This window comes from Molothrus aeneus, chromosome 3 (genome assembly GCF_037042795.1).
Source record: "Molothrus aeneus isolate 106 chromosome 3, BPBGC_Maene_1.0, whole genome shotgun sequence".
NCBI lineage: Eukaryota > Metazoa > Chordata > Aves > Passeriformes > Icteridae > Molothrus > Molothrus aeneus.
Window position 1 is genome coordinate 2,429,293 of NC_089648.1, and position 12,961 is coordinate 2,442,253.

The 12,961-nt window shown below is 40.4% G+C and overlaps 1 protein-coding gene across 1 annotated transcript in view; it reads left to right on the forward strand.

The window, feature by feature from the left end:
• Window positions 1–12,961, forward strand: part of USP34 (ubiquitin specific peptidase 34) — a 118,835-nt gene that overhangs the window by 69,876 nt on the left and 35,998 nt on the right. The window contains exons 35-42 of the mRNA XM_066546024.1: window positions 577–659; window positions 2,174–2,214; window positions 5,587–5,711; window positions 6,853–7,005; window positions 7,976–8,080; window positions 8,566–8,621; window positions 10,069–10,189; window positions 11,573–11,756. Coding sequence (XP_066402121.1) covers window positions 577–659; window positions 2,174–2,214; window positions 5,587–5,711; window positions 6,853–7,005; window positions 7,976–8,080; window positions 8,566–8,621; window positions 10,069–10,189; window positions 11,573–11,756 — 868 coding nt within the window. The remainder of the gene's footprint in view (window positions 1–576; window positions 660–2,173; window positions 2,215–5,586; window positions 5,712–6,852; window positions 7,006–7,975; window positions 8,081–8,565; window positions 8,622–10,068; window positions 10,190–11,572; window positions 11,757–12,961) is intronic.

The window sequence follows — 12,961 nt, forward strand, 5'->3', positions numbered from 1 at the left end:
CTGGTTTTAAATTTTTAGTTGTCAAATGATTAGTAGTTTTGATTGCTGTGGATTTGATATTTAGTATTTTAAGATTTTCTTCACACTTGCATTTTAAAATTCTGTGTAGCCTGTCAGATTGGCTCAAGATGAATATTTTAAGAGAGTGGTTAGTCAGTAAAATGTGTTGATCAGAGAGGTAGGCAAAATTTAAGTGCCCAACCTCATCCTCAGCCCTGTCTCCTCAAACCTAAGGTTTTTAAAAGGCTGTGAGTAGTTTATGCTTTAAGAAAATACCATGTTTTTACTAAAAGGATTGAATAAATGGTTGATTTTCCTATTCAGTTGAATTGTCTTCTTTAGAAAATGAAATTTTAGCATCTAGACCTAGTCAGTGAAATGTGGGATTTTAGCTCTGCTTTAATAAAGCCAGTAAATTGTTAACTGTGAAGATGCTGTGATTTGCCTTTGGCCCTTCCTCCTCTGCACAGGTGGGTTTATTTAGATTCACACAGTGTGTATAATTAAAAAACAGATCAAAAACTTGTTGTTATATTAACTTTTTTTTTTTTTTTCTTTCGACTTCAATTTTTAAAGGTGTTTCTTGTACTTGTCCAGGGAACCAGTTTGATTCAGCGACTTATGTCAGTTGCTTATACATATGACAACTTGGCACCTAGGTACAAATCTTCTTCTTTTTGTGATAAAGCTGATGAGTGTGCGCATTTCCATCGCTGCTTTCCTGCAGGACCCACCCCGGGGCTCTCCCAGCTCTGCTCCCTCTGCCAGCCACATCACACACTGAGCCCCAGAGGCTGGAGATTGCCTTTTCTTAGTCACCTCCTGCAGTGGCAGAGAGGAGAGGGGTGAGAACTCTGTGCTCAGGGTGGAAGGCATGGCTGTGTAAATGATAAATCACATCAATTCTCATGCCAGAATGTGGGAATGGTCCTCACTCGGGGTCACCAAATGTGGTGGTGTGCTCAGGGGTCCCAGGAGGAGGGAAGAGATGAGAATCCTGACTCCATGTTTCAGAAGGCTCTTTTATTATTTTATGATATATATTATATTAAAAGAAAATGATATACTAAAACTATACTAAAAGAATAGAAGAAAGGATTTCATCAGAAGGCTTGAAAGGAATGGAATAATAAAATCTTGTGACTCTCAGAGAGTCTGAGACAGCTGGACTGTGATTGGCCATTAATTAGAAACAACCACATGAGGCCAATCCCAGATGCACCTGTTGCACTCCACAGCAGCAGATAACCATTGCTTACATTTCATTTCTGAGGCCTCTCAGCTTCTCAGGAGGAAAAATCCTAACAAAAGGATTTTTCATAAAATATGTCAGTGCCACCAAAATCCCTTCTTTGTTTTCTCCAGAGCATTCTTAATTTCAAGGCAGCATAAAGGAGAAATTAAAATAAATTCACTTTCATGTTGCTTAGTTGTCTGTCAGTTTTGACTTATTTTTCCTACCCTGCTGATACTGAAGGCAAAATCTGACCTATTGGAGATTTTGGTCCTGTTGCCTTTTCATCCTGGGAAAAGCAATTCTGTGTAAGGCTGCATTGTGGCAGGCAGAGTGATGCTGGGGAGGTCAGGTTTTTGTAGAATTGATTCCAAGTGATGGATAGTTGCTTTACTATATTTTTAAAAGATTGTTAAGGGCATTCAGAACATTTCCAGTCTGCAAGTGTGCTTAACTTTCACCTCTAGTTGAGTTGCAGGAAAAATATTTAAGTATATATGCTATATTTTTGGTTTCATAACCTTTTATTGTAATTAATAAAAATGGAAGTAAATAAATAGAAACATTTAAAGTTTGGAAATGTTTATTCAGAGTGTGGTTCCTTTATGAAGAAAACTAGATTTCCTCTGTATGGGTCAGTTCTTAGCTCTGACATCTCTGGCTTGGATAAAATAAAGAAGGGGCTGTGGGTACTTCTCCTTGGCTTTTAATCTTGTAGTCAGTAAAGCTTTATGGGGGTGATTTGAAGGTTTCTATAGTTTTGTTATTGTTGCTAATTTTGAATACTGCAAGCAATGAATCCTTTTAAGATGAATTAAGATTTTCCAAGTGGTTACTTAAGAGTAACTGTGTTGTGAATTGTGTGTACTTGTATTTCTGAGTATAATCTGTTATGTGCTGTGTGATAAAATTCAAATTATTTTCTCTTCTTCCCATCAGGGTGTTGAAGGCTCAGTCTGATCACAGGTCAAGGCATGAAGGTCAGTGCTGCAAAACAGCTGTGTCAGGAGCTAGTAACAGGGATGGCAAATTGATAATAATTCATTATTTGGGTTTATTCCACCATTAGAAAGATGGAAAATCGTTTTACTCCAAGGAAATAGCCCTGGTTTCTGAGTGCAATCCAGTCCAGGTTTTTTCCCCAGTCTGGATTTTCTGCGAAATCTGGTTCAGGTTTTTCCCTGAGCCGCTTCCCAGGAGAAATCCAGTCCAGTTTTCCTTCAGTCCTAATTCCAGGTGAAATCCGGGTCTGGGTTTTCCCGTTTAAGCATTCCAGAGAATTCCTGTCTGGGTTTTTCCTGCTCCTTTTTCTGGCTGAAACCTCACTGAGATTTTCCCAATCCAATCCTCTTTCCAGGCTAAATCCCATCTGGATTTTCCCCCATTCCTGCTCCCACCCCTCACCCCCAAACTTTATTTAAGACCAGGAAGGGGGGAGATTCAGTTCTATTTTGGGAGTGAAGCTGGGGCAGTGGTTAGAAGCATCTTCTGCTCAGTGAGTTTTTCAGCTGCTTCCCTCTTGCCAAAACACTTCTTCTTGGGCTTCTGGCAGAAATTCTGTGTGAGAATTTTCAGCTCAGGTTGCATCAATGAGGAGAACAGCAAATTGAGACAAATCCCACCCAGCACTTTATCCTGCATAAATAACCAATGGCACAGGTATGCAGGCAGGATCCTGTGGAAATGTAACACTTTGCAAAGAAGAAAATAGGAAATTCAGGTGGAAGTTAAGTAGAAGGTGAGGGGGCTACCAGGAATAAACTCTGATTGCACCTGAAAAATTAAAATTAGACCTTATTCCAAGAGCAGCTTTCTTTATTCTGCCATGAGGAAAAGCTTCATCGGCAAGACAGGTGGGGTCCTATTCCATAAAAAGCTGTTCTGGGCACCCCTGGACACATCTGTCATTGGGTGTTCAGGCCTTGTTTACAGGGAATAAATCCCAGTAGATATTGGCCCCAGAAATTGCTGCCATTCATTTGATGGGTCTGTGCTTGGGCTCCTGCTGCTGGCAGTCTCTCTCCTAAATAATCAAAGATGAAGAATGGTTTCTCTGTTGATAATTCCTTCAGAAAACGGGGTGTAGTCCTGGAAAGCATCCTAGCCTTTTTACCAGAGGAAAGGTGGCACTGGATGGAGTCTGAAGCACTGCAAAATTCTCATTCTAATTTCATTACAAAGACACTACCTAAGAATTTCCAAAGTTGTTTGGGGCTGCAAGGTGATTGCAATGGAACTTTTGTTTGAGGCAACGCAAATGTAGCCACAGAAATGAGTACAAAACAGGAAATAAATGTGCAGATGTGATGCAAAGCACCAGCTCACAGCTCAAGAAGTAGAGATTTAGGAAAGGACTGTGCCCCTCACTGGTAATTTTAATCTAATTGGATGGTCATCATTAGTACAGTGGTCAGTATTTAATCAGCATATTGATAAAACTCCTGAGGTTTTTTGTATCCTAAGTGCCCGGAGAGGTTTTGTCTTGCCTGTTACTGAAAAAAATGTCATTTTGGGTGTGCAGCCCTTCTGCCCAGGAAGCCTTAGCTGTGCTTACACCCTTTAGAACTGGCAGGTGCGATAAGTCAAAGGCAAATCAGAGTAAAAGGCTGCAATTCTGTCACTGTGCTCAGCCTTCAAGGGCAGCTCTGAATTTGGCTGCCTGCATTGGTCACCTGATGGCAGTGGCAGCAGTGTGGGATCATGAGAGTGATGTCCATGAAACAGGAAACCTTAAGGGACTGTGAGTAAGGGTCTCTTGGGAGCTGCACTCTCAAGTATCTGAAGAGCTGCAGCCAGTCTGTTCTCCTGCTGAAGCTCACAGTTTGGGTGCTGGAGTTACCTTGATAAATGGTGTGCAGTGCACAGCTAGGAGGGAAATAAGTGCTGGGTGTCAGGTGTAAGGAGCTAACAGATTTGTTAAGTGTATGTTTGACTCTAGACAGGCATGGCTTACAGTGGGGTTTGTCTCCTCCTGCAGTCACTCACTGTTCCATGTGGGGTTTCTCTCTCCTGCAGTCACTCACTCACTGTTCCATGTGGGGTTTCTCTCTCCTGCAGTCACTCACTCACTATTCCATGTGGGGTTTCTCTCTCCTGCAGTCACTCACTGTTCCATGTGGGGTTTGTCTCCTCCTGCAGTCACTCACTGTTCCATGTGGGGTTTCTCTCTCCTGCAGTCACTCACTCACTGTTCCATATGGGGTTTCTCTCTCCTGCAGTCACTCACTCACTGTTCCATGTGGGGTTTGTCTCCTCCTGCACTCACTCACTCACTGTTCCATGTGGGGTTTCTCTCTCCTGCAGTCACTCACTCACTGTTCCATGTGGGGTTTCTCTCTCCTGCACTCACTCACTCACTATTCCATGTGGGGTTTCTCTCTCCTGCAGTCACTCACTCACTATTCCATGTGGGGTTTCTCTCTCCTGCAGTCACTCACTCACTATTCCATGTGGATTTCTCTCTCCTGCAGTCACTCACTCACTATTCCATGTGGGGTTTGTCTCTCCTGCACTCACTCACTCACTATTCCATGTGGGGTTTCTCTCTCCTGCAGTCACTCACTCACTGTTCCATGTGGGGTTTGTCTCTCCTGCAGTCACTCACTCACTATTCCATGTGGGGTTTCTCTCCTCCTGCAGTCACTCACTGTTCCATGTGGGGTTTGTCTCCTCCTGCAGTCACTCACTGTTCCATGTGGGGTTTCTCTCTCCTGCAGTCACTCACTCACTGTTCCATATGGGGTTTCTCTCTCCTGCAGTCACTCACTGTTCCATGTGGGGTTTGTCTCTCCTGCAGTCACTCACTATTCCATGTGGATTTCTCTCTCCTGCAGTCACTCACTGTTCCATGTGGGGTTTCTCTCTCCTGCAGTCACTCACTCACTATTCCATGTGGGGTTTCTCTCTCCTGCAGTCACTCACTCACTGTTCCATGTGGGGTTTGTCTCTCCTGCAGTCACTCACTCACTGTTCCATGTGGGGTTTCTCTCTCCTGCAGTCACTCACTGTTCCATGTGGGGTTTCTCTCTTCTGCAGTCACTCACTCACTATTCCATGTGGGGTTTGTCTCTCCTGCAGTCACTCACTATTCCATGTGGGGTTTCTCTCTCCTGCAGTCACTCACTATTCCATGTGGGGTTTCTCTCTCCTGCAGTCACTCACTCACTGTTCCATGTGGGGTTTCTCTCTCCTGCAGTCACTCACTGTTCCATGTGGGGTTTCTCTCTCCTGCAGTCACTCACTCACTGTTCCATGTGGGGTTTCTCTCCTGCACTCACTCACTGTTCCATGTGGGGTTTCTCTCTCCTGCAGTCACTCACTCACTATTCCATGTGGATTTCTCTCTCCTGCAGTCACTCACTATTCCATGTGGCTCTTGGTGAGCTGGGCTCACTGCTGCTCCTTGGTGAAATCCAGCCTGGCTGACAGTGACCATTTGCAAGACTGGCTCAAGAAACTCACCCTGCTTATTCCAGAGGTATGGAATGGGGAGCTTGGTGCATTCCTAATTAGTGTCATTACCTTAGCCTTGCCATTCAATCCAAGACTTGTGGTTTCTGCTCCAAGTGGCAGGATCTGCTTCAGTTCCTTGCAGTGCTGGGTGAGAAGTGATCATTGGAAGCTGGCTCTGTGCTCAGTGACAAACCAGGTTATAAACTCTCACCTTTCTCCTTGGCTTCTGTTTGAAGATCATTTTTTCATTGCCATTTGTTGAAATTTCTGAGTAATTTGTTGAAATTTCTGGGTGATCCCACCTGACTTGAATTAGCTGAAGTGTACTTCCCCCATTATGTTTTTTACATTACTAGATTTATTTTTTTACTATTTATTTTTCTATAATTAGAATCACAAAATGAGGTGAATGAGAATTGATACCAAAATCTTTGTCATGACCAAAGATTGGTGATGACATTTTTTACTAAAGCTAGACCAAATTTTTACTAAAGCTAGACTGATTTTTTACTAAAGCTAGACTGAAGATGGTCTATAGGCTTAAATGGAATAAAGGCTTAAAAATTGCATCAGTTATATTCACAGTAGATTTTTTTTTTTGTATTTATTGGTGATTGCTTAAAGGTGCAAGGGGGACATGGTGTAATAATTCTTATCTGTTGTTTTATTACTCAAGCACAGAAAAATCTTACAGGCTGGCTCCATTTAAAATCCCTGGAAATGAGAGTGCAAACTTCCAAAGCTTGATTACAATGTGGATATTTTTATTAATAAAATGAAGAAGAAAATAGTTTTTCTAGAGAAATTAAATTAATTAGTACTTATGAAAGAGTAAGGGTAAATTCAGGATTCACGTAGATTTCCTTGATTTGCCTGATGTGATATTTTCTATTCTAGTCCCTGTAATTATTCCCATGGAAAATACATAACTTGAGACACAGGACACAAAGAAATGATCTTTTTAATTAGAGTAGTATAATTTGCATTTTTCTGTAAGCAGTTGAAATGCACATTATTTGTAATCCCTGCTTTAGAAGGACACATTCAACCCTGATAACCTCTTGGATATTATGAGAGGAATTTCTATACCTATGAAAGAAAAACATACAAAAGAAAAAATCTTCCAAAGAATGTGTGTAATGATGCAATTTCCTGATTTTTCCTAGACTGCAGTTCGCCACGAGTCCTGCAATGGTTTGTACAAATTGTCTCTCTCTGGCCTGGATGGGGGAGACTCCATCAACCGCTCCTTTCTGCTGCTGGCTGCATCAACCTTGCTAAAATTTCTCCCTGATGCTCAAGCTCTGAAACCAATTAGGGTAAGAATTTAAGAACTGACAAGACTTTCTCAAAGATAAATTTAAAATTCATATTAAAAAAGGAAAAATTTTAAAATCAATATAAAAAGTAAAAAAAATTAAATTATTATTCAAAAGTAAAAAATTTAAAATTAACACTAAAAAGTAAAATATAAAAATATAAAAATTAATATAACATATAATAATTTAATACTATATATAAGACAACAAAATATTGGTTCATTGTTATTTTATGTTATGTTATATTATATATTGTTAAGGATTTAAGTCCATAACAATATATTATATATAATATAATATATTTTATAATATCATATAATATAAACATATAAAATATAAAAACTAAACATGGTAGCACATTATTGTTGGGTCTGACATACTGTTTCAGATACACAGAGATATGAAGGCTTCTGGTTTAGATGTTTCCAGAAACTTTCCAAAAATGGTTAAACTGTGACACTGCAGTAATTTACCGCTTGGCTGTGCCTGGAGAAATGCAGCACAGCTTTTGGGAAGTGCTCTTGTTTTCAAATTTCAGTGTCCATGTACACAGATATTTTTTAAAAGAGTTAAATTAAAACAATCTACAGAAGATTTTTAAATATTTATCTGCTTTTTAGGAGAGTTTAAAATTAGAGATGTATTTACCAATTGAAATCAACCCACATTTTTCATGTTTTGTCCAGTCTAATCCTGAATGTTTTTGTGGTTTGCAGTGGGTGGGATGAACTCCACACTATTCTACAAATCTTTTACAGGTCTGGCAGATCATCCTGACAATTTTTCAAGAGAATTAATAAATATTGCAGAAGAAAAACAGAGCATACACTGTTACCATTGTGAAATACATTGTTCTTATACTTACCTTAGAGGCTTGAAGAAAGTAATTCTCTTGTAACACAGTTACTGTGCCTTTTTAATAGAGTTATTTTGTGTTCTACTTCAGAACAAAAGCAATTTCTCTCCACAGATAGAGGATTATGAAGAGGAAGCTGTGCTGAGACCTGGTTGTAAGGAGTATTTTTGGCTGCTGTGCAAACTGATTGATAACATTCACGTCAAAGATGCGAGTCAGGTAGGTTTGCCTTGCATTCATACCAATGTTTATTGCTTTTAATTTGTGTCTTCAGACATTTGTTCTTAAGATTTGGTGGACTGAGCAGCTCTTGGATGTTTTCCATCTCCCAGTTTACTCTGTACTTAGTAGCTCTTGGAAGTTTCAGGTAGTGCCTCTGTAGAGTAAGAAAGGGGATTGTTATAACACACAAGGTGAACTTAGTTGAAAGTCACAGACATGAGAATAGTGTAATTATCTGTGATAATTACACTGTTGATAATTCCAGTGTGTTCCAAAGAGGAGCTAATCAAGTATTTGATTAAAGCTGAAAGAGTTAAATTCAGTTAACAGCCACTTAGCATAAATCAGAAAACTTACCTGAGAGCATGCCTGAAAATGAGTTTTAATTATCTCTGTTTTTCTGTGTGCAGTAATAACATTTCCTCCAAAAGAAGTCCATAATTCTTTCCCATTTGTGTTCCATTTTCTTTCTTTTCAATCAGACAACCCTACTTGATTTGGATGCTCTGGCCAGACACCTTGCTGACTGCATTAGGAGGTGAGCCTAACCCCCAGCAATGTCCCTTGTTGTTGGAGTGTGTTTTTTAGTTTGATTTGTGGTTTTGTAGTCTCTCTGTGTTTTTCTCCCCCTGTTTTTAGAGTGACACAGCCCTGCCTTTGTTATTTAATTGAGCCAGGTCGTTTATCTGTTTGTTACTCAGCTACTTCCTTGCCAAGTTTCAAACCCCCTTCCTTCCCCCCTATCTGTGGGAGCCCAGGACATCCCTCTGGCTGTCCAGGAGGGCCAGGACCCCTGCCAGGGGCTCAGAGACCCTGGCACAGAGCCCAGAACACCTGTGGGTTTGATTATGACCCATGGAGCAAATTACCAGCCTCACATGAAGATCAGCAAGCCACAACAGTTTAGGTAGAACTATAGTGAAGTTATCACAGGGTGGAAAAGTAGATTTTAGGGTTTCTGGTATGGGGGTTCAGGGGGCAGGATGGAGGGATCTGGGTGTGTCCAGCCTTTCTCCTTCTTCTTCTTCTTGGCCTCCATCTTCTGCTGTGATGTTGGCACTTGCAGATTGGTTTAGAGTAGAAGCTCACTGTCTAACATGGGTGATAGGTATTGGAGAGTAATTGCAAACATTGTACAGGTAGTTTTTAGTATAAAGACATAACCCCACCCCAGGGGCAGGCAGAGTGCCTGGAACTGTCCTGCTGGACAGACCTCAGCAGGGCAGGAGAAAACTTTTTATAGATAAGGAACAATAAACAACCTTGAGAATGAGAACTGAAGAGCTCTGACTCCTTCTTCAAGTGCTGGGCTGGGAAAAGAGACTTTCTAACTTTTGTCAGGGTCACTCTGACAAGCCAAAGATCCTGACACCCATCCAGTTGTTAACCCTTCCTATCCCAAGCTGTTCTCCTCCCTTGAAATCCTTCATTGGTTTATACACCTTGTATTCCCCACCTTGTGTTCCACCCCCATTTCTCCTGATGGGTTGAAGATTGTACCCTCCCCTTTATGAGCCATTGTTTGCCATGTTCACTGGGTGCATTGTCAGTGGGGCAGAGCTGTGACATCCCTTCTTGTGGTGGTGTTCACAGGGGTCTCAGGTTGAGGGGAGAGACCAGGATCTGACTCCATGTTTCAGAAGGCTGAGTTATTATTTTATGATATATATTATATTAAAACTATACTAAAGGAATAGAAGAAAGGATTTCATCAGAAGGCTGGCTAAGAATAGAAGGGGAATAAAAACAAAGGCTTGTGACTGACCAGACAGTCTGAGCCAGCTGGGCTGTGATTGGCCATTAATTAGAAACAACCACATGAGACCAATCCCAGATGCACCTGTTGCATTCCACAGCAGCAGATAACCATTGGTTACATTTTGTTCCTGAGGCCTCTCAGCTTCTCAGGAGGAAAAAATCCTAAAGGAAGGATTTTCCATAAAAGATGTGTGTGACACCTTCTCTGCCTGTGTGTGCATCTCCAGCAGGGAGATCCTGGACCACCAGGATGGGAACATCGAGGACGATGGGCTCACAGGGCTGCTGCGCCTCGCCACCAGCGTCATCAAGCACAAACCACCTTTCAAATTCTCCCGCGAGGGCCAGGTGAGCAGGACCCTGCAGCACCACTGAGACATCAAAACTGGGCCTTTTTCACCACATTTTGATTGCAGGGGTCAATATATGGAAGTTTGTCATATTTCTAGCCTTAGGATGATGGGCAAGCCCACACATATTCCTTTATTAACAAGCAGCACATACAGTTCCTTCCCTTTCTATGTAATTCCAGGGTAGATTCTTCCATCCCTGAAGTTTTATTTATTTTCATTTCTTGTCTTTAAATGTTTTTTTCTATTGATCAGCATTTACTGGTTGAAGTCCTTAACAACAGCTAATTTTGACCAGATCCTGGGCAGTCTGATCTAAAAGTAACAACCCCTGTGCACTGGCAGAGATCTGTTACAAGATTATTACATTCCACCTCTAAGGTGCAAAAGTGCTGAAGCAGGGGAAGTTTGCTAAAAAACTATTTTATTTCTATTAAAACTATTTATCTGTATTAGCTATTTATTTCTATTAAAACTATTTTATTTCTATTAAAACTATTTATTTGTATTAGCTATTTATATTAAAACTATTTTATTTCTATTAAAACTATTTATTTGTATTAGCTATTTATATTAAAACTATTTTATTTCTATTAAAACTATTTATCTGTATTAGCTATTTATTTATATTAAAACTATTTTGTTTCTATTAAAACTATTTATTTTATCTTTAAGAACTGCATTGTCATAAAAAAAGGCAAATTGTGTGTAAAAACAATTTTAGATTTATTTTCTCTAGGCTCTACAGAACTTATTATTGGGCCTTTTCAGCTGAAAAGTAGGCCCTGGTGTCTAATGATGTTGTTTATATCTTGGCTGTTTATTCTGTTGTTATAAAACAGCCCTGAAGGTTTGATTGTCCAAATGTGACACTGCTGACAGCATTTGAACAGACTGCCTCTGTTGTTCTACTGGATAAGTGTATTTAACTTAGGGAGAGCTTGCAGATTAAATGAGAGTAAGAATTCAATTCACAGAATGCAGTGGTAGAGGAGGATGTGGAAATTAAAACAGAGGAATACAAAGGTCAGGTTTATGTAGCTTGAATGTATGGAAAGCTTAAGAAAAACTTGAGAAACTAGTCCTTAAAAGTTACTGAAAATCCATGTCTTGTTTGTCAGGTTATCAATCATAAAACCAGTCATATTTTGTGATTCTTTTCCAACTGGTATGTTCCTCTTTAGACTATAATGTGGTTACAGTGCACTTTATGCAGTATAAATTGTTGGAATTTGTGATTCAGAACTTGTATTCAGGTCAGAAAGTTCTGCATGATAGAGGTCCAGAAAGTCAACAGAATTTCCTAGAAAATTGTTGATGTATGGTTCATGTTTTAAGAATACATTCAGGCTGCTCAATGTGCCAATTTCATGTTTTCCAGGAGTTTCTGAGGGACATCTTCAACCTCCTGTTCTTGCTGCCCAGTCTGAAGGACAGACAGCAGCCCAAGTGCAAGTCCCACTCCTCCAGGGCTGCTGCCTATGACTTGCTGGTGGAAATGGTGAAAGGCTCAGTGGAAAACTACAGGCTGCTCCACAACTGGGTCATGGCTCAGCACATGCAGTGTAAGAACCTCTGGAGTGTTTGTGGCCGCTAACTCTGCTCTGGGAATTCACTTCCTAGCTCTGCTGTGTATTCCCTGTCACCTGGAGCGGTGGCACACACGTGTTGGCATCTTTTGCTCACCTACCAACGACATCCCATCATCATTTCCATATCACCTGTTGTTAAATATTACTATTTAGAGTGTATGGTCCTGTTAAATGGCAGGTACACACAGGTAACACTGGATATTACATGTTTCACCCTCTTGTGCTGGATTTTAATTTCCCTTTTTCCTTTCTGACATGAACCATGGGATATTTATATATAAACCAAAGTGTGGAAACTACATGAAGGAATTGGAGTTCTGAGCAGCCCTGTGATGTTTTCAGAGCCTCTGGTATCATTGCAGTTGACTTCAGTCTGTACCCAGATATGTGCATTTAGCAGTTTTGCTCTGCCTCTTGGCTTCCATGCTTCCTGCCTTTTGGAGCCACAGTTCCTGTGTATAATATGGAAATCAGCAACATTTCAAGCTAGTTAATATTTTATCTTTGGTTTGCAAATCCTCATTATGCACTTTTAGCTTTAGCTAGATTTCTTTCACATGCCCAGTTAAAATTTCTCTCACCTGAGGTTCTGTAATTTATTATAATGTGTGGAATTGATTTTAGTGCCTTACAATTCAGCGAGCAAAAGAGAAATCTGATCATAATAATGCTTTGTGTTCTATTCTCTTATGCCTGGGGCCTTCCAAGGTCTCCTGTGCTCAGAAGAAATATTATGAAGACTATATTTTATGAAAATATTGGATATTTATGTTTGCTATGAGCACGTTATCTGCTGCTGAGGGTGTCTCTATCTCTCCAGGTGCAATCATTTGTTTTTAACAATCAGTGTAATTCCTCTGTAACATTTCCCACAGTTGTTACTTTCTTTCAAACACTCTTCCCTAGATTGTTAGTTCATCCCAAGTTCTCCAGAGCCATCTGCTCTGTGCTCCTGCTCCATATCCAGCATTTCTCACTTGCATGAATGTTAATTTTATTACAACTGCCACAGTGCTGTTGTCTCTGTGATGTGCACCCAGCACAGGACTTGTGAAACCTCATTTGTTTAAGGGCTTGTTATTCCATTGTTGTGATCCAAAGATTATTGAAACTGGGCTTTTCCACTTTGTTATCCCTGTAATCTTACTGGTCTTCAAAACTCTTGTCTTAGGTCTATC